The sequence below is a fragment of the Trematosphaeria pertusa genome (genome assembly GCF_010094035.1).
Source record: "Trematosphaeria pertusa strain CBS 122368 unplaced genomic scaffold BU26scaffold_7, whole genome shotgun sequence".
Classification (NCBI taxonomy): Eukaryota; Fungi; Ascomycota; class Dothideomycetes; order Pleosporales; family Trematosphaeriaceae; genus Trematosphaeria; species Trematosphaeria pertusa.
Window position 1 is genome coordinate 1,993,400 of NW_022987218.1, and position 19,105 is coordinate 2,012,504.

Consider the following 19,105-nt stretch of genomic DNA (forward strand, 5'->3'; position numbering starts at 1 on the left):
ACTTGTGAGAAATCCCAGCCCGACCGGCCGCCCCCGATCCCCCTCTACACATTAGAGGTCGCAGGTGCCTTCAACGCGTTCAAGTTCTCTTGTTATTATGCGCCCCACTCCCCTTGACTACGCTGCAAACGTCGCGGCGCAGTTAGCACATGCCATAGATTAAGGCAGAAGAGAAAAGTCCATACTGTAGCATATCTCAGGCCTTTACCCGCCGAAAGCCTTTAGAGGAGGGACCTTTCCACAGCCCAAGGCCAAGACATACCAAAGCGTGTGTCGCAACCTACATACCTCATCCTCCATCCCAGACCGCCCTGCGGCCGACATTCCCAGCGCAGGGCAACACCCCTCCTATGCCTCAGTGAACGACAATTCCCCGGCAGCCCTGAACGCCACTCCCTTGCGCACTACTTCCGCCATGAACTGGCGCTACCGCTCCCTGATAGGACGAGTAAGGGACAAGGGACCGCGGCCCGGGACTAGTTCCGTGAACGACGGCCGAGCCGACAGGCGTAACTATAAGTAGACCCGCGGACGAAATCAACACCGGACCCGAGATTTCAATAGTGCCAGGGAGTGAGATCGGCAGCTGTGTTGCGGCGCTGACATGCATCGGAGTGTGAATCAGCAGCGGGCTCCCCGGTGTCCCAAGAGCGGGTGCAGGCCTCGAAAGACGGTTTGCAGTTGACTGATCGGCGGTTGCATCCATGGCATCCGCGCGACGGAGGTATGCGAGAGGTAGTATCTTGAAAAACGAGCGGCCAAGATCCCACTGACTAAGCAGCGAAAGGGTGAAAGATTCCGCAGAGAACTGGAACGGGCTGGATTTTGACAAGAAAATAAGGCCGTCAGGGTATCTCATGTCCGGCCAGCAGACCTACCTCTCATAAAGCCGCCTAAGTGTAGCAACGCGAACTCCAAGCATGTATCAAACATCAGACAGACGCAGTCCTTTTCACATCCCCCGTCCCCACCCTGCTTCGGCCCCACCCAATTCTTTCCCTCCGCCGATAAGATGTCCATTCCCCAGCTCCCCATTCGCAAAAGAATTAGGAATATCCTTCCTCCCCACCGCCATCTCCCTCTCGTGTCTTTTCTCCGGCTCCGATGGCGTGGAGAAGCGATGTTTCTTCTTCTTCGCACCCTTCTCTTTCCATTGCGTGGCTACCATCGGGCCCGTTACAGCCCGGTCCGGACCCCCAGCCGCGTTCCCGTTCGCATCCTGTAGTCGTTCCCCCTGAGCGATGGGTGCGGATGTAGCTTTCTGCGGCTGCCCATTCGCGGCACGGTCCCCAACAAGCCCCAGATGTGACGTAGCCTTCCCAGGCACGATCTTCCCCTCTTTATGTTTCGACCTGCCCAGCAATGCAGCGCCGATCCCACTTCTGTTATTCTTCCTTTCTTCCCGGATCAAGCTTTGCAGTGATTTCCACCTCGAGCTTACCAAAATCTCGAGCTCCTGTCTCTTCGCCACTGCCTCTTGTTCTCCCTCCTCACTGTCGCTGGCTTTCCTTCGGGGCCCCAGCTCGGCTGCCTCTCTCTGCCCCTGCATGATCCGCGTTCGTCGGAGGAAGCCTGTCGGTTGATACTTCTTCTGGTACTCTTCATCAAGGCCTTTCATGAAATAAGCTGGCGGACCGAGGAAAGCTGCAATGTCTTTGAGCACAACGCCGCCAATGCCCATACCGAGCCCTCTTGCGAACCCTAGAGCACCACCCTCCTTTGCCCCGCGGTAGGGCTGCGTCCACAGCCCTGTGACGCCGTCGGAGATGCCGTACACAAACTCCTTACGTCCAGCGCGAAGCCCGGAATAGAAACCTGTGATCCTCGGTGGTCGACGGACTGTGTCATCACCGTATAACCGCGGCGCATTATGGAAGCCCTGTGTAATCGCGAGCGTGAAATTCATTGGTGATCTTAGAATAGACGCGCCGGTCTTTCGGAAACCGTGGCCCGCATCGTGGGCAAGCTCCTCGGCAAGCCACTCCTCAGGTTCCGATAGCTTCGAAAGGGAAGTGTCCTGCCGGGAAGGAGCGCGCGGTCGCCCATCCGGTTGCTCATTGTGGCTGGTTTGCTTCGTCGCGCCGTCGGTAAAATCGTTCATGGTGCGATTGACCGCGTCTGCGTTCGCTCGGATCAGTGTTTCCCTTTTATGCTTCTCCTTCTTCTTGATTCTGTATTTCTTCTCGTAGTACTTCTCGCGCTTCTTCACGCTCCTCGCCATATTAACAGGGACTAGACCAACGCCAGTGGCTACATCGCCCAGCGTCGATTGGAGAGCGCCCCAACCACCCGTGACAGGCTCGCCCGGACCACCGAAGTCGTTCCATTCGTAATGCCTGAGCAATCTCAGATCACCCCATTTGATTTTACGCCACTCTACGAGAAGTTCCGCCGCAAGCGGGCTCAACCCAATCGACGTGTTCTTCAATCTCCAGGCGGCGGCGCGATTGGGCAGAAGTGAGCAGCGCATGCTGCTCGGATCCTTGAGAGGCAAACTGCGATGAAAGGACCTCACTGCATTGAGCGCTCCGTCGCCTTCCTTGACGATGCTGTCGGCAATCTTCTGGACATTTGTGCGCGCTTCATCGGTAAGGCACTGCTTGATACCCTCGGCCAACCTCTCGGCTGTGAGCTTCCTGTAGGGAATGCATTCGTGTGCGCCAGCCCTCGCTTTCGATACCATAGAGCCCCAGAAGGGTTGATCACCGAAGAAAGGCACGATCATGGTCGGCTTGCCGCACTTCAACCCAATCGCGGTCGTTCCAGCGCCGCCGTGATGGACGACTGCACTGACGCGCGGAAAGAGCCAGTCGTGAGGCGTATTTTCCAGCATAAAGACATTATCCGGTGCGTTCTCATTGCTGCCGAAGCCGCCCCACCCTTTCGAGACTAGAGCACGGACTCCAGCGAGCTCCACAGCCTTAAAGATGAGCTCGGTGAAGTTGTCCGGGTCGTCGACTACGATAGAGCCAAAGCCAATGTACACTGGGGGCTCACCGCTTTCCAGGAACTTCATGAGATCATCGGGTGGCTTGAAAGAGGATGCGAGGTCAAGGAAGACGAAGCCTGAAATGTCGATTTCGGGGCCCCAGTCTTTCGGCTTTGGCACGAGTCCGGGTGACCACTGCAGAGGATCAGCGATAACAACGTAAGGTGGGATCATTTAGCTTACCATGTATGTATAGGGCACCTTCAAGCGATACAGCTGCCCTGGCGCCCAAAGCGTCGACACTTCCTCCAAGCACAGGGTCTTTGACCGAAATCGATTGATCAAGTCGCCGAGACCCTGCCAGGTCATCATCTCGACAAGCGGGTAACTCATGAAGTTAGTGTAACCGCGATCGACATTACCGGCCTTGATATTGGCCAATGGGTGAGGAAATTCGACAGTAGGACTATATGGAAATCTAGTTCGAATTAGCTCTACATATTCAGGACAGCATACTGAGAAGCTACATACGTGAACATCATATGCAGAGGCACGCCCAATCGCTCAGCAATATGTGGCGGTGCGAAGCTAGGAGGATTAGCAATGATAGCGTCGGCGACGAAGGGAGCCTTGTCGCCCACTGAAGCAACGTCAGCATGGATACGTAGAACGCATAATAGGCGCAACTCACGCAGCTTTAGATTGGCTTCATCATTCTCGTCGTCGGTCGCACCGGCGGAAGCGCGCCACATGCCTTGAAACATCTCGTACATGGAAGCCCTCCGCCTCCCAATCTCTCCGTCTTTAACAGTCTCTAGACTCGGTATGAGGCCAGGGTTCTTCACCATGAATGCCATAAGCTCCGCGGGATCACCGCCTATGGAAAAGAACTCTAGACCAGAGTCTTTCTCTACAAATTCTTTGAATGCGGGGTGTGTCGCTATTCGTACTCGGTGCCCATAGTCCTCTTTGAGAATCTTCCCAATCTTCAAGAACGGCTGGATGTCTCCTCTTGAACCGATGACGATGACTACGATGTTCAATCTCACCCGTCGCTCGGGGTCCTCCATATCATCATCTTCTGGCGCGATCTTCTCCAAGTCTCTGTCGGCTCCTGTTCCTTTCATTGAGTCCATATCATCCGCACCCTTGAAGTGCTTCTTCAGCCCTGCTCCTAGCGTCTTCGCAAAGTACCCGCTGTTTACTGCCTCATTTATTGACAGCTTGAGCCGCCCATCCAGCTTCGACACTTTCCCTTTCGTATTGAAATGTTCGTTTGCGATCTTGAAGGTCGAGAACGGGCCTGGGCTCGATCTTCGGCGCTTGCGCTTGGTGCGGTCTTTGCGGGTGGTGCCTTCATCTTGGCCGTCGACACCCGTGGGCGTGCAGGGCAGATCTTCGGAGGAGGAATCGGAATCTGAGGAGTAGGGATCGAATGTCAAAGTGGCCTGGTGATTCAGCTGCGGTGGTCTCCCCACAGTCCCTGCGCGATTCCTCCCCAGCAATGAGTGCCTCGGCGTCAGCCGTGGGCGCTCAGTTGCGGATTTCTGCACTGAGGGACGGATCGAAGGCGAGGTCTCGCTGGTCACCGCTGGTCTCAGAGGTTCATGAGGACGCAGCGTTTCACTGTCACGGTTCTGCGGCGAGTCCATCTTCTGAGTAATGTCGGAGACGGCGGCGCCATCGGTTGCGGAACGCTCGAGGGGTGCGCTCTGTGTGCGCTCGGTAGTATCATCATTGGGATAGGGGAATTCGGGCTCCTGGAGGCGAATGGCCGTGGGCACGGGAGGCGATTGTCCATGGCTGTCGTCAGCCATGACGCCGAGTGTTGCGATGAAACGCTGGCAAACGCGCTGTATTGTGGATGTGAAGGATGGCGGTCCCGCAATTCGAGGAAGGAGCTATGCTGAACCCTGCGGAGTAGTGGGGAAGGGACTAGCGAGGGATCTGTGAGCGAGTAAATACAGACATGTCACATTGTTGCAGTCAGTCCTCGGATGGGATTTTCTGTTGACGCGCTGCGACGGCAAGTTTGGCGTCACCAAAGCGCCCAGGAACCGTTCCAAGCTGCGATCCCTGCCACGAAGGGCTAGATCCCGCATCCTAGCGACCGCATTTGCCGGGCCCTTGCCGGTGATGTCATCTAGCACCTCGCTAATTTCCCCGCTTTCGCCGTCCCGTCTATTTCTGGATGTGGCCCTCGAAACGGCGCAGCACGGCAACACGTCGGTTCTTGCTTTTGCGAGGGGGCACTATCCTTTTGAACAGAGACGACTCATGACATTTGACATTTGACAGGAAGAACCTTACCAACGGTTGCTGCCATACCTACATAACGGCCATGCAACCCGCAGCCACCGGCCGACGCTATAGTTCCTTAGAAGCCTTCGACAAACAACGGCTCATCGGCGCCATCCGAGAGTGTACACAATGGCCTTCACAACATCCGTTGCCCATCCGGCCCATCCGCGCGCTGCCTGAACGGCATTCAGCACCTTCACGATGTTGCGGTCGAAAGCATCCACCTCCTCCCAGTCGTCCGCACACGGCTCCCACAAGGCGGTTTCGGTGCTCCCAGGAGTAGCTTTTTCGACAAGCTCCCATTGTCCGTCGTCGCGCTGCTTGACCGTTACCTTGGGCCCAATCACGAGGGCGCGGCCGAGAACGCGCGAGTCGGCGACGAAGCGCGTTGCGGCATCCACCACATCTTCAACCTTGCCCATTGCCCCTCCGGCTAGGAGCAAGCGAGCGGGACCGGTAACGATAGGAGTGTCGATAAAGTACGGGCAAAGCATGTTGATGCGAACGCCTTGGACATGGGAACTCGCACGGAGGGAGCGGAATAGGCCCAGGACGGCGTGCTTCGCCGCGCCATATTGGGGCTGCGCTGGAATGGGGGCGAGAGACGCCATAGAGCCGAGTAGGAGGAGGTGCCTGTCGCGAGACTGTTTCCCTGGCTGGGAGTCCATGCTGCATGCCCCAGAGCCAGGGTTTCTCGGAAGCCAGTAGTATGCCAGGTGAGTGGTATACAGAAGGCCGGTGCAGTTGACGTCCATGATTTTGAACTTTGGCTTCGGTGGCTCGGCCGCGCTCAGGTCTCCCGGCATCTGCATAACGTCCGTGCCGGCGATTCCGGCATTCGCGACCACTGTGTCGATCCCGCCATGAGGGCTCAGCTTGACTGCCTCCTTGAAGAGGTTGACTTGGGACTGCCAGTCGGTCACGTCGCAGTTGACGAAGTGGACGTTGTGCCGGCCCGTCTCTTTCTAGACTTCCCTAGCCAGCGCGTCTCCCTTCTGGACGTTGATATCCCCAATGATTATGGTGGCTCCATTCTTCGCCCAGTGCCGTACGAAGCTGGCTCCGAAACCACTTGCTCCTCCCGTTATCAGGATAGTCTTGTCCTTGACCCAAGCGGCATCGTAAGGTATTGAGAGGTCGATCGGCGGCGACTGCCGGATGGCAGCGACCATACGTTCGGCGGGCGGCGAAGGCATTGCTGCAGTTTGAAGGCGAAAGGTTAGAGTGGCGCGTGGATGTAGCTGCTGGCGTGAGCGACGCGGTCGATCTGGGGCTATACGCAGCCTTCACCCATTTCACAGGCCGAGGCTCACCTCGTATTCGCTTCCGGTCCACGACCAATCGGACTCTGCATCGCTTTCACTGCATCGTTCTCGGCCACAAAGCCATCAACCATCCATCTTTGGGCGCATATATCTTGAAGACAATAAATCGACATAGAAATCTCTTCCTCGCCTCCTAGCCAAGGGCTAGGCTCCACGGCCGCGCTAGAAATTGCAGTGCAGTCTCGCTACGAGTCTCGCTACCCCACACTTTGATGCTTAGCATGCGCCACCGCCTCGTTCGTCTGCGGGACCCTGCCAAGTCGCAATGCATACAAGTAATGGTTCTTCAACATCTTGGACTTCATGGTTTTACAGCGTTGTGAAGCTGTGCAAATATCTCCCTGGGTATCTACGGAACAAGGTCCAGAAAACGTCCCTAAGCCATTGACAAACCCACGCTCTTCATCTCCTCACAAGGCTCATTCAAAAACGCCGCTCACTAACGATACCCCTTTCGATTCCGGTCAAAGCCTCCACTGCTATATCGCAACATACATATCAAAACGGCGAACTTTATCCCACCTGCAAGAAGCCTGCGCGCCTCACTCACAACTCGTTTCACGTTTCACAAGCTAACAATCCCAGACTCAACCCCAAAAATAGCGCGCTCCATATGTAGAAGAAAGTGCGTCCTGAAACATACCTAGGTACCATGTTCTACCCCTGCGTTCCATATCGTTCCTTTTAAACGAGGTAGCCAGTGCGACCTCGCGCGCTTAGCCCCCACGTTTGTCCAGCCGCCGAAATCTTGCAGCATCGTTCATTTGATTGATCTTCTCTTTGGCGCCTGGGATATGAAACGGTTGCCTCTTTTCAGAAATTACCGTGTAGAGAGACGCGCTTGGGAGCATGGACGGCGTAGGAAGGTTTAAGAGTTGTGCCTTGGCTTTTGTCTCTTTTTTATCTACGCCTGTGGCGCTTTGCACTCGCAATGCTGCGAACGTTAATTTGTTCTTAAAAATAAGCACTGTCTACTTTGTCTCTCATTATTCTTCTCCCTCATGGATAGTAGAGCGATGGGTGGTAAGATCGAACAGCGAGGAGATGAAACAACAACAAGACAGAGTCTGAGTACAGACCCAGAGGAAAGGTAACAGCGTAGTAGACCAACTTCGGAAGCTATACTAACGTACGCGTAGTCTGCTAGAGAAACCCTTGCCTCGACCACCCTGGGCAGCTGAAAATGAAGACGACCCGCACGAAAAGAAACCATCAAAGTTCAAACGGCTCCTAGCTCCCCTCATTCGACTATGGGACGCAACGCCGCCCCATGCCAAATGGCGCAAAATGATGATCCTGTGGACTGTACTCCAATGCCTCCTTCTCATCCCGCACATGGTTGTTAGCGTAATACTGAAGAACGAGCCATTTGGTCTAACCAAGTTGCGGACCATACCTTGCAAGGATAAAGCCATCTGGCAGATTTTTGTCCTGGCGCTGCCGCTCAACGTGCTTGCATCGCTTCTGCTCGCCGCCTCCAACTATACGAGGCAGGTTCTTCTCGCACCCTCACGGCACGACTTGGACGAAGCGCATGCGCGAGGGAAGACGTGGGATATCGGGGTGCCTTCGCTGAGGAATTTAGTCCGGACGTCGTGGAAAAAGAGAGTAATCTGGGTGACCCTGGCCCTAGTATCGATCCCGCTGCATCTGCTGTAAGTACTTACTCAACCGGGCAAGCCGTGTACAAACGTTTGGAGCTGTTTCAAAACGACTGACGCAAAGTTTAGCTACAATTCGCTGTTCATGATCGTGGTCTCCGCACACGACGCGTACCAAGTCGTTATCTCCGAACCAGATTTCACAGCAGGCGTTCCTGCAACCTTGGCTTCTCTCGAATCCAACAACATCACCTTCGAAAAGGCTTCAACATACGACTCTTACCTTGATGCATGGCCCGCCATCGCAAACCTACAGTCATCCATCTCCTCCCTCCAGAAGAATGGCACCAGCCAATGGACCGATCTAGCGCCCGTAGAGTGTGCAAACAGGTACGAATCGGAGCAGTACGACAGCTTCTCCAGCGTCATACTGTTCACCAACTGGACGAGTCCGCAGACACAGAACAACTCCGCGCTCGTCCTTGCCGCCCTTGCTGGATCCGGCATTCACGCCGAACGCGGCCTCTTGGATCTTTGCCCGCCCGCTTTCCTCGCCGCCAACCAGACTTCCTTCTCCACACCCTCCCAATATCAATTGGCCCCCGAAACCGGTCTTTTCATCACCGCTTTTGACATTGAGTTGTGTCTGTCGTACGCCAAGGGCGACCGCTTGCAAGCGACGTACTCCGGCGTGAAGGTACAGCACTGCTTGAGTCAGAACGTACAGGACGAGTGCGTCCTGGTGACCACTCCGATGGTGTGGAAAGCCCTGACCATTTTCGTTGCGGTACAGACGCTTGCCATGCTGGCAGCATTAGCCTGTTGTCCGCAGACGCCGCTGCTTGTTGTCGGCGATGCAATCGCCTCGTTCCTGAGCCGGCCGGATACAGTAAAGAATAGGCATGTGAGCGACATGCTATTCGATTCTCTTATCATGGGTACTGAGAGTTGCATTTCGCTTGCGTTACTCGTGTGGCTGACGGTGAATATCGTCATCGTGATGGTGCTGCCGGGGAGGAAGATCGGATTCGTGCAGCCGGACGAGTCGTAAGTCAAGCCGACGCATTGCACCGCCGAGAACAGATCGCTAACCAGACCCCAAATCCAGCGACCATCTATGGATGTGGAAAGTCCGTCCACCATCCTCGCTCACTCCCTTCCCCTGCTCTACACCGCATCCGCTAACCCGTCCGCAGCTCATCCTCTTCGCACGCTCCGTCCAACTGCTCAGCATCATCCGCGAGTACTTCGAAAACACCGTCGGCTCCACAATCCAAGCACGTCACGAACTCTACCGATACGGCCTCGCCCCCACCGGGCTCCGCGTCACGCAACCCGCCGGCGGCGCCCAACGCTCCACATACCTCCTTTCCCTCCCTCTCCCCAAGGCGCTAACCCACATGGCTCTGACCGCATTCTGGCACACCGCCCTCAGTAGCGCGCTATCCCTCGAGCTCGTCAATCTCTACCACGTCGACGACCCCACGACGCCGCACCTGCAGGCTAGCAGCGGCGGCATCATCCGCATGCTAGCGGAAAAGAGGGACAAAAACTATTCGGTAGTGGGGTGGGTGATTTACTCGAGTTTTATCGGGGTCGGTATATGGGTTATTCATGGACTTTTCGTGAATACTTTGTTCTATGGGAGTGCGGTCCGGAGTTGGTGGCGGCGGAGGAGGGAAGCGTGGAGAACACGGAAGGAGAGAAAGTGCTCGATGAAAGAATGGGGGAAGAAGAAGGAGAAGAAGAGGAAGAAGGTGCAGAAGCCGTGGAAGTCGGATGTTGCGCCGAACTCGCAGCTTATTGCAGATGCGTGCCATCCGCCGCCTGAGGCGGGCGATATTTCGCAGAAGAAAGTTGTGCTGTTTTTTTATTTGGGCTAAGAAACGTATCGGCAACTGATATGTTGCGTCTTGTAGTCCGGAAAGAATACCTTTATCATATATATTTGCTTTCTCATATGTGCGAGGCGAGGAAAGAGATTGGGGATCATCAACCAAAAGCTAACATAAAAATAGTCGTACTCTCCCCCTACCCGTTGCACCTCTAACTGCTTCTCCTAGAATATTTGTATAGACCGTTAGATAACAAGAGTAATAATTTCTTGAGCTCTTCCATCCACTACGAGCACCGAACGAGCCCATTAGGCCTGTTCATTCTGTTTCTAGAAGTGCCCACAAACAGCTTGCAAAGGACCCACTGTGCCAGGTGCACCACACGTTCTCGGTCCACCGCACCACTCAACAGGGAATAACCCATGGATACCTTGTGGCCCCGAGAATTCACACCACACCGAATCGTAGATATGAGTGCCGTCCGTAGGCCACCCCGCTTTAGCTAATGCACCGTAGAGTTCGTCTTCGCGGCCTAGGAAGGGCATCAGTAAAGCGCTCTACGGAAAGGTCGCGGCGAGCCGCGGCGAGAAACAGCCTACCGTGTTCGGCGAGGTCCCAGCCGCAGCGCTTGTAGACATCTTCACACGAGTTGCTGGCTAGAGCAGCGGAAACGAAGAGAGTTGAAGCAGCGACGAGAATAGGTGCCCGCATCCTGGTTGTTGAGGGATTCAAAGGTCACGGCAATGATATTTCGAAGTCGTGGTAAACGGGAGCTACAAGCCAGTGTGACGAATATATATGCTGTTTTGTTGTTGGACAGCTGCTTTTTACCTTGAATCGAGATGCCTTCGCACCACATGCGTCAGTTCATTCCCTTGTGCGACTGACTGTCGACGCTTCACGACACCGTAACTCTATGCTCAGGATCAGCTCATGTTGCTCCATCCGGCCGACTCCATGTAGTCGCCGGATTGCGACGTCTGGATAGATTAAAAGCCTCCCCTGAATGGGGTAAATATCTCAGGTTTGTTGCTCATCGATGGCTGTGCCATGTCGGCGCGGGCCCGGACCCCAGTATTGCGTTCAGCTTCGGGGTGTTCAGCTGGGGGTCCACACCGCACGCTTGTGATACAGTCGGACTTGAATGTAGCGACGAACACAAAAGTCGGATGTTCTATTAACCATAGAAGGTTTCACCAGCCCCGGCTGCCGTTTTCATCGGTCTCGTACTCGGTGTTGGTTGTACTCGCTTTGCTGTGATCTCCTGAGGTGGTCCATGCGGGTGAAACAAAAACGTCGGCCTTTGCCCGAAACAAGAATTAGCGTAGTGCCTTTTATTATAGCAAGCGTTCTCGGAATGCTGATATTGGGTATCAGCGAATGATGTTCAGGTAGCCTCATGCAATCCTGAATCTCGACTGTGCGAGGAGTGGTGCGAGACGAAGCTGTTCGGGCAGGTGAGCAAACTAGCTGTGTTATCACTTATCATTTCTTGGAAGACATATAAGACGGCCTATACCCTCGGAGAGTCAAGTCTCCACAGGAATATATCCAAGCAGCCAACCTACATCAGCCCCATCATGTTGACGAGCACCGTTTCCGTCTTCCTTTCTCTTTCTCTTTTTATAACTTCAGCCTTCAGCGACCCTGGTAAAACGACCCGCTACTGGGACTGTTGCAAACCCTCATGCTCTTGGCCTGGAAAGGCGCAAGTCTCGAACCCGGTGCGAACCTGCAACAAGCAGGACCTCTGGCCGAATCCAATGGATCCGAATGCCGCATCAGCCTGTGGTGGAGGCGAGGCATACTCGTGCAGCAACAATGCCCCATGGGCCGTTGACGACAACTTGGCCTACGGCTTCGCCGCTGCCAGCATCAAGGGATCGAGCGAACCGAACTGGTGCTGTGCTTGCTACGAGTGGGTTCCAGGTAAGAGGAGATCGACTGCTCTCATGCTGACACGATTTAGACTCACATTCACCTCAACCTCCATCGCCGGCAAGAGACTGGTCGTACAAGTGACAAACACGGGCGGCGACTTAGGGGAAAACCACTTCGATCTACAAATTCCAGGGAGCGGTATGGGTTTGTTCACCGACGCTTGCGCGAAGCAGTTCCCGGGTGTATGGCTGGGCGAACAATACGGCGGCTATTCAAATCGCGATGATTGCAACAGACTTCCGGAGGGAAACTTCCGCAATGGGTGCTTCTGGAGGTTCGACTGGTTCCAGAATGCGAACAATCCGACTATGGATTTCAAAGAGGTTCAATGCCCACAAGCGATGATTGATAGGACGGGATGCGGGAGGTGGAGTTAGATCGGAGCCTGGATTGCATGGAGGGAGCGAAGAGGGAGATGGGGAGAATTCGTAGAGAAGATACGGTCCAAGGGGGCGGTATCTCAGCGTTGCGTCGACGGCCACGTGCGGGCTCTTGAAGAAGTCATGATCGTTCTTAGAAGGGGTATCGGCAGGCATGCATAAGTTATGGTCATGACTCGCGTGTGAAATCATGATTCAAACCCTCGAGCACTGTGGAGAAGCCCTTATGCACAGCGCCTGTGATGTAGCCTATACGCGACGTGATCTCCAGGAAGAAGGCACGATCTGCACGAGAATTCGTTCTGAGACCACAGGCAAGTTGTGGTGATGGAAGAACGTGGCGACGGACAGGAAACCTGGGGTGAAACGGGTTCAGATTACCGCACTAGATCTATGTCCGGGTACTTTTGACTCCTTTTTGGAGTTTTTCTGTCGCAGCTTTTAGAGTTACTCACAGCCAAACTATCATGTTCAGCCCTTGCAACCCCGTAATACCCCACACTTACACGAAACCTCACAGCTCCAATGAATTCACACTGTCCATATCACGCGTACTATTGTCCTACCAATGGACCAGACTATTACAAACAACGCTTTCCTTTGTCGTGAGTAAATACGTTGTGAGCCGCGATACCACAGTCTTCAATTATCACAAGGCGTTGTTTGGTTCCGGAGTCTCTGTAACAATGTGATTCTCAAGTTGAATTACTTGGTTTATAAAGCGTCCCTACACATGAAGAGAAACCACTACTCCTAAGCACAAACGTTCCAGTACACTATTATGTTTTAAAGTCGCTACAAGCGTGTCAACCGGACAACTCATACACTTACCTTAACCAGTATGGTTTTGAGAAGCAACCACGGTCCCATACCAGGCGTTTTCAAAGACGAATTAGAACATTTGCGCAAGGATCATGTTCCACGCTACCTATTTCGTGCATGGAGTACCAGAAATGGAGGCGGACCTGACGTCTCCGTAAACTCGTTGAAAGAGATTGTACCTCCTGCGTTTGTACGCCACGAAGGGCACAAATTCTACGACATGGATGAAAACCATATCAAAATCATTACCGAGGCGCACTATCATGGATGGTCTTCTCCATTCACTGAGTTCAGCTCCTGGTCCCACTCACTTGCTCTCGTGATAGGATTCTACAAACACCGAAAAGACACCCACATTGCTGTCATGGATACTCAGCAGCTTGATGATGATGTGAAGGTCTGGCATTGCCCTCATCTAGGCAAAAGGTTTAATAATTATGAGTTTTTAGTACATGGTCCCATCCGGGGACGTGGCTACAAAGCTGTGCCGCTCGAGAAGCTCCTCCAAGCAGGACTAGAAATAGTTTGTCCGGGTCTGGAGCGATACGAATGGCAGTTGCCAAGTCGCAAACGCAAAGTGTTCGCCGTCACGAAGGAGGATCTAGAAATCGTGGGTAACGTTGCATCCCTTTTCGAACATCTTCGTGTGCCAGTAGCCGCAGCATTACTCACTATTCTACCACGGATAGATGTGACGACTCATAAGGAAATAGACGCACTCCTCCATGTTTTGGGCTACCCTACTCTTCCCTTGGAACTGAGATCAGAACGCTGGTTGATGGAGCCGGGAATGATAAACACAGCCGGTCGCCCGGATGCTGAACGATACATCCAATTGCTACGCTCATTAGTAGTCTATACTACAGAAGCCTACAATATTGAGAAGACTACTAAACCGCAGTTCAATACTTTCTATTGTAGCATATGTTGTACTTAAGTCTATTATATCAAAACTTGGTGGTAGTTTAATATATCTTTAGAGTAATACAATTAGAAACGTGGTATCAAAATATTGCAAAGATAGCGCATGGAGGAACAGGCTACCTAGGTATGCTCAAGTTACGTAACCCATGTAATGAAGCCCTATTTATGAATTATAGGCTATCCGCAGACACAGATAGCTTGAGTTCTCACGACCAATCATCTAGCACGTAGGAGGCCTACCGACACCTGGTAAGGGCAGGGTGGGTATTCTATAGACGTTAAAAGCGGCGGATTGAAGAGGCAAGGAGCGATGCCCGATATGGATAAGCGCAGGGATCGCGCTAAACCTGAAGAGGGAGTCCTTGAACCAGTATTACGCCATGCCTCATGAGCGCTAGCTCCGACCCGATCTCATTCACGGAAAGTTCTCCCAACCGCATGTTCCACCAATCAACCTATCAGGCAATGTTTCCCCGGAAATATCCATCCCCAGCTTTGCGGAGAAGCTCGAAGCTAAGCGCGCAGCTTATTCGCACCACGTCCATGTGGAGATGGCGAGCAGCCGGGCACGACAGGAGCGAGGTTCCAAGACGGAGAAAATGGTGTCTGACACCGTGGAAGCGGAAATCTCAACCGGGTAATTGGGAAGATAAATAAAGGGCCCTTGGCAGCGTTCCTGGAAGTTCACACGCGCAAGGCACACGCGTCGACATTTTTTGCTTCTCGTTTGTCAGTCATCATGAAGCTGTCGCACCTCCTTCTCGGCTCCCTTGTCTCTCTGGTCTCTGCCTCTGCCATTGCACTCGAGAATGACACCCCTGCCGGAGCTTCGGTAACATTGCCCCATTCGTCCTCGGTGTTTGCACGCGTTCCAGGTTCATCTAAGAAGCCAAAGAAGGACAATTGGGGAAATTGTGTGGAGCAGGACAGGAAGAAGATCACCATTCGCGCATCGAAGAGCGACACAGATGACATCAGCGCTGATTTCCTCTGGGCTTTGAGGAAAGCGAATCATGGTGGTTTGGTGCATCTGGAGAAGGGAAAGAAGTATGTAATTGGCAAGAAGTTGGACTTGACTTTCCTGAACGACGTGTATGTCAAGCTTGATGGGGAGCTCAAGGTCAGCGAGTACAAAATACTGGTGCGACGAGATCGCTGACTCCTCTAGTTCACTAATGACATCGAGTACTGGCAAGCTAATAACTTCTACTACGACTTCCAGAAGAGCATAACCTTCTGGATCTGGGGTGGAAAGTATGCAAGGCTCCATTGATTATTATCCGTGTACTGACCAATTGATAGGGACATCAAGATCTACGGCTCCGGCGTGCTGAACGGCAACGGCCAGGCCTGGTGGGATGGCTTCTCGGGCGCGGAGATCCTCGACCCTAACAACAAATACTACCGACCGATCCTCTTTCTCACAGACAACGCGACCAACGTAGAAGTCAGCGGCATCCACCTAAAAGATTCGCCATGCTGGACGACATTCATGGTCCGCACCAAGAACGTCGTTTTCGACGATGTATACATCGACGCCGTGTCCACCAACGTCTCATCTCTCCCCAAGAACACCGACGGCTTTGACTCTTTGAATGTCGATGGTCTAACTGTCACCAACACCCGTGTAAACGTTGGCGACGACTGCTTCTCGCCAAAACCCAACACGACCAACATCTTTGTCAAGAACCTGTGGTGCAACGGCACGCACGGCGTATCCATGGGCTCCATCGGCCAATACCCTGGCGTCAAGGATTACATCTCCAACGCTTGGATCGAGAACGTGACTCTTCTGAACGGACAGAACGGCGCGCGCCTGAAGGCTTGGGCTGGACCCGATGTTGGATACGGATACATCGACAACATCACCTACAAGGACATCCACATCGAAAACACCGACAATCCCGTTGTGCTCGATCAGTGCTACTTCAACGTGAACGAGACGACCTGCGCTGCCTACCCCAGCAAAGTGAACATCACCAATGTGAGCTTCCTCAACGTTTACGGGACGAGTAGTGGGGCTGAAGGTCGCGTCGTTGCGGACCTGACGTGCAGTCCGGGAGCTACTTGCAGTGGGATCCACCTTGAGAATATCAACATCACCAGTCCGGCTGGCAGCCCGCCGCAGATCGTGTGCGATAATATTCAGGGAGACATTGGGGTTGATTGCATCCCCGCGAGTGAGGCAGATGACTAGGGGGAGACATGTAATTACTAGTAGACAAAAGAACAACGGGGTGATTCTACCCTAACTCATTCTCCGCTATCCATGTGCAGGTAGTTACAATAGGCGGAGTGAGCTGCCTGTGCCGATATCAGCTTTTCGTAATCGAGCCTAGCGTACTATATACCTATGGTACCAAAGAACCAGGTACGCTTTACTAATCCGGGCATCGACCTCTTCAGACTCCTTGCGTTATTACCCACACTTGGAAACACCTGAAAAAATCGACTCATAATCTAAATCCTGCGTGCCGACATGTTCGTCCGTTCCACAAAATGCTATTTCCGCAAATCGTCCGCAATCCCACAAGCGAACGCTACAACCAGCTAGAAAGACGGTGCCGGACAGATGGTCAGTTGACATACGACCGCATGGATGATACCTGGTTAGAGTCCGAAACCATCGTGACGTCAGGTCTGGAAAGAAGTTTTGATGCTTAGCGCGGGCAGCCTAGAATTCTCAGTCAGCACCGAGCAGCCTACATGCGCAGGAAACCACCCCGCCAGATGTCCGAGGCAGACCAGCGGCACTACTAGAAGGTAAACCAGGTCATACAGGTGCGCTCCGCTGCCCAGTTGCATTCCCTGGCCGGCACTCAGTTGTCCGCCAATCAGACGCCCGCAGTGTTCTTCCCTGCATATGCCCCCAACCGCAGCCTCGCAGCCTCATCTCCACACTCTCATCAGCGACCTGCATCTTGACCTTTAAACCCCGGACAGCGCAGAGGATCCGGCGCAAAGGACGCTGCGGGGCGTCCTGCAGACGGAGATTTCAGTGCCTCTGATCGCGTAAGGCTTAGCGCCTTGGGCGTCCCTGATCCCTGCATCATTTTTTCTGTCCCGCCCGTGTGACCCCACCTCCTTCCCTCCGAGTAAACACTCCAGCTCCCACGAGCCCACGCTACTCGGGCCAGGCTTCGCACCTCCTCGCGACCTCGAATCCTGAGACGCCCGTTTTAAATCGATCCGGCGGTCTGACTTTTTGACACAATGGCACACGCCGCCGCCAAACCCCCGGCCCTCGACGTGTCCCCAACTCATATCGTCGCCACCCTCTTCTACAAAACGGACAGTCTTCACTTCTTCCCCCACCCCGACGCCTCTCCGCATAGCCCGACCGATCGCCTCCCGTCTGCCTCCCTCCAGTCGCTCAAAGATGGCGCCGCACCTACCGACAAGATCGAAGACTACCCTCTCGAGCCGCCCACGCCGGGCCCCAATCCGCTAGACCACCTATACGGCTCGTATATCAGCCAGAGCTGCCTGACGGACTTCTTCGTCACGCTCACGGACATGATACCAGGCTTGATGGAGGACACGATTGTGAGCAGGAGGCTGGAGTGCACTAAGCTCTGCCGGGTGGTGGAGGTGACGTTCCCGCTACCCAGTACCTCAGCCATCACGCTGGAGACGCTAAGGCGAAATGAGGCGATCTCCCGTTTTGAGCGCGAATGGAATGTTGAGGCTGTGTTTCAAGCCGACACGGTATATCGCCGGTACAAGCGGTTAGCCGTCTTCGACATGGACTCCACGCTCATCCAGCAAGAGGTCATCGACGAGATCGCGACTCTGATTGGGGTCGAAGACCAGGTCTCAGCTATTACCGCTGCTGCCATGAATGGCGAATTAGACTTCGAGGCCAGCTTACGGAAACGCTGCGCGCTGTTGAAAGGCGTCCCGAGCACGGTGTGGGAGACGTTGAAGCCGAGGATAACGTTGAACGAAGGCGTCTTGGCGCTGATAAAAGCATTAAAGAAACTTGGATTCAAAACCGCCGTGTTGAGCGGTGGATTTACTCCGCTTACGGGGTGGATGGGTAAAGAGTTGGGCATGGACTACGCCTTCGCGAACCACCTTGTCTTGTCGGAAGACGGGCAGGAGCTCACGGGCGAACTTACGGGCGACATCGTACATGCACAGAGGAAGAAGCAGCACGTCCTCGACATCGCCGAAAAGGAGGGCCTATTACTGGATCAAGTGGTGGTTGTTGGGGATGGCGCGAACGATCTGCCTATGATGAGCATCGCTGGGCTGGGCGTTGCTTTCCATGCGAAACCGAAAGTTCAGATGCAAGCGCCGGCGCGGCTAAATTCGAAGAGTATGTTGGATATACTATATCTTCTTGGAATCTCGAAAGAAGAGCAGGAGGTTCTTCTACGGTAGTTAGTCCGACAATGACAACTCGTGGCTGGCGGCCGCAAACCAAAGTTTTCTCGCCTGGTATTTAACACGAGATGTATTGGCTTGGTACTAGATCGCCCACCAGCATGTTCCGCCTGATGAACTCCCATCAGGCTCAGCTTTATCGACCAGCGATGACGCTCATCACTGCTTTCCCCTTTCTCACTCCGTACGCGCATTCTCGCACACCCCTTCTTTCCACACCTCCCCAAACTGTTCGACTCTGAATACACATCGCACCCCCTCTCCCATACGCCCACTCGCGCTTTTCTTTTCGTTGCAGGGTCTGCATTATAGGTGAGCAGACTCAGGATTTCCCGTCGAAAACTTTTGCACGCAGGCGCTTTCCATGTCGGCATCCATGGTTCGCTTTTGGTCTTCGGACGCGCAGGGACATGCAAATTTCAGCAAATCGCTTTTGTCCCCGGAGTTTTGTCGCGTGGCTGACTCCCTGCCGAGGGCAAACGGGGCATGAGCTGTCGGAGCTGTGCTTTTTAGTCTGCGCGGGAACATATATGGATCGGAATGGATCTTAGTCTCCCAGTATGCGCGACGAGGAACTGCGGCTGCTCGTGTATTGTGCGGGAGGATTTCTGGTTTCCGGGCAGGGGGAAGCGCGCATAAGGCTTCTTGGATTGTGAAG

At 53.9% G+C, this 19,105-nt stretch overlaps 7 protein-coding genes across 7 annotated transcripts; 5 read left to right on the forward strand and 2 right to left on the reverse strand.

The window, feature by feature from the left end:
* Window positions 1-952: 952 nt before the first annotated feature.
* BU26DRAFT_426503 (glycosyltransferase family 1 protein) lies at window positions 953-4,581 on the reverse strand (the record flags this gene model as incomplete). The annotated part of the gene is made up of 4 exons (XM_033823674.1): window positions 953-3,124; window positions 3,173-3,407; window positions 3,461-3,569; window positions 3,621-4,581. 4 exons carry the CDS (start codon window positions 4,579-4,581, stop codon window positions 953-955), a joined length of 3,477 nt encoding a protein of 1,158 aa, XP_033684422.1.
* Window positions 4,582-5,214: 633 nt separating this feature from the next.
* On the reverse strand, window positions 5,215-6,484 carry BU26DRAFT_519494 (uncharacterized protein). Its single transcript, XM_033829066.1, has one exon. The coding sequence runs from the start codon at window positions 5,983-5,985 to the stop codon at window positions 5,332-5,334; it is 654 nt and encodes a 217-aa protein (XP_033684423.1). The 5' UTR covers window positions 5,986-6,484; the 3' UTR covers window positions 5,215-5,331.
* Window positions 6,485-7,478: 994 nt separating this feature from the next.
* BU26DRAFT_605252 (uncharacterized protein) lies at window positions 7,479-10,651 on the forward strand (the record flags this gene model as incomplete). Its single annotated transcript, XM_033835580.1, has 6 exons — window positions 7,479-7,645; window positions 7,695-8,210; window positions 8,286-9,203; window positions 9,265-9,286; window positions 9,353-10,015; window positions 10,508-10,651. The coding sequence occupies exons 1-6, from the start codon at window positions 7,557-7,559 to the stop codon at window positions 10,649-10,651; spliced, it is 2,352 nt and encodes a 783-aa protein (XP_033684424.1). The 5' UTR covers window positions 7,479-7,556.
* A 920-nt stretch (window positions 10,652-11,571) lies between these two features.
* BU26DRAFT_531250 (glycoside hydrolase family 45 protein) lies at window positions 11,572-12,309 on the forward strand (the record flags this gene model as incomplete). The annotated part of the gene is made up of 2 exons (XM_033831013.1): window positions 11,572-11,909; window positions 11,961-12,309. 2 exons carry the CDS (start codon window positions 11,572-11,574, stop codon window positions 12,307-12,309), a joined length of 687 nt encoding a protein of 228 aa, XP_033684425.1.
* Window positions 12,310-13,150: 841 nt separating this feature from the next.
* On the forward strand, window positions 13,151-13,819 carry BU26DRAFT_405716 (uncharacterized protein; the record flags this gene model as incomplete). The annotated part of the gene is made up of 2 exons (XM_033822857.1): window positions 13,151-13,657; window positions 13,733-13,819. Coding segments are annotated over 2 exons (594 nt in total), but the record flags the coding sequence as incomplete, so codon positions are not given.
* Window positions 13,820-14,797: 978 nt separating this feature from the next.
* On the forward strand, window positions 14,798-16,255 carry BU26DRAFT_484826 (glycoside hydrolase family 28 protein; the record flags this gene model as incomplete). The annotated part of the gene is made up of 3 exons (XM_033825866.1): window positions 14,798-15,178; window positions 15,227-15,312; window positions 15,361-16,255. 3 exons carry the CDS (start codon window positions 14,798-14,800, stop codon window positions 16,253-16,255), a joined length of 1,362 nt encoding a protein of 453 aa, XP_033684427.1.
* Window positions 16,256-17,149: 894 nt separating this feature from the next.
* BU26DRAFT_519495 (phosphoserine phosphatase-like protein) lies at window positions 17,150-18,499 on the forward strand. Its single transcript, XM_033829067.1, has one exon. The coding sequence runs from the start codon at window positions 17,272-17,274 to the stop codon at window positions 18,442-18,444; it is 1,173 nt and encodes a 390-aa protein (XP_033684428.1). The 5' UTR covers window positions 17,150-17,271; the 3' UTR covers window positions 18,445-18,499.
* Window positions 18,500-19,105: the final 606 nt, after the last annotated feature.

What these genes read in the sequence shown, in the direction of transcription:
- BU26DRAFT_519495 (XM_033829067.1), top strand. Translation starts at nt 17,272, where the DNA reads ATGGCACACGCCGCCGCCAAACCCCCGGCCCTCGACGTGTCCCCAACT.
- BU26DRAFT_519494 (XM_033829066.1), bottom strand. Translation starts at nt 5,985, where the DNA reads ATGGACGTCAACTGCACCGGCCTTCTGTATACCACTCACCTGGCATAC.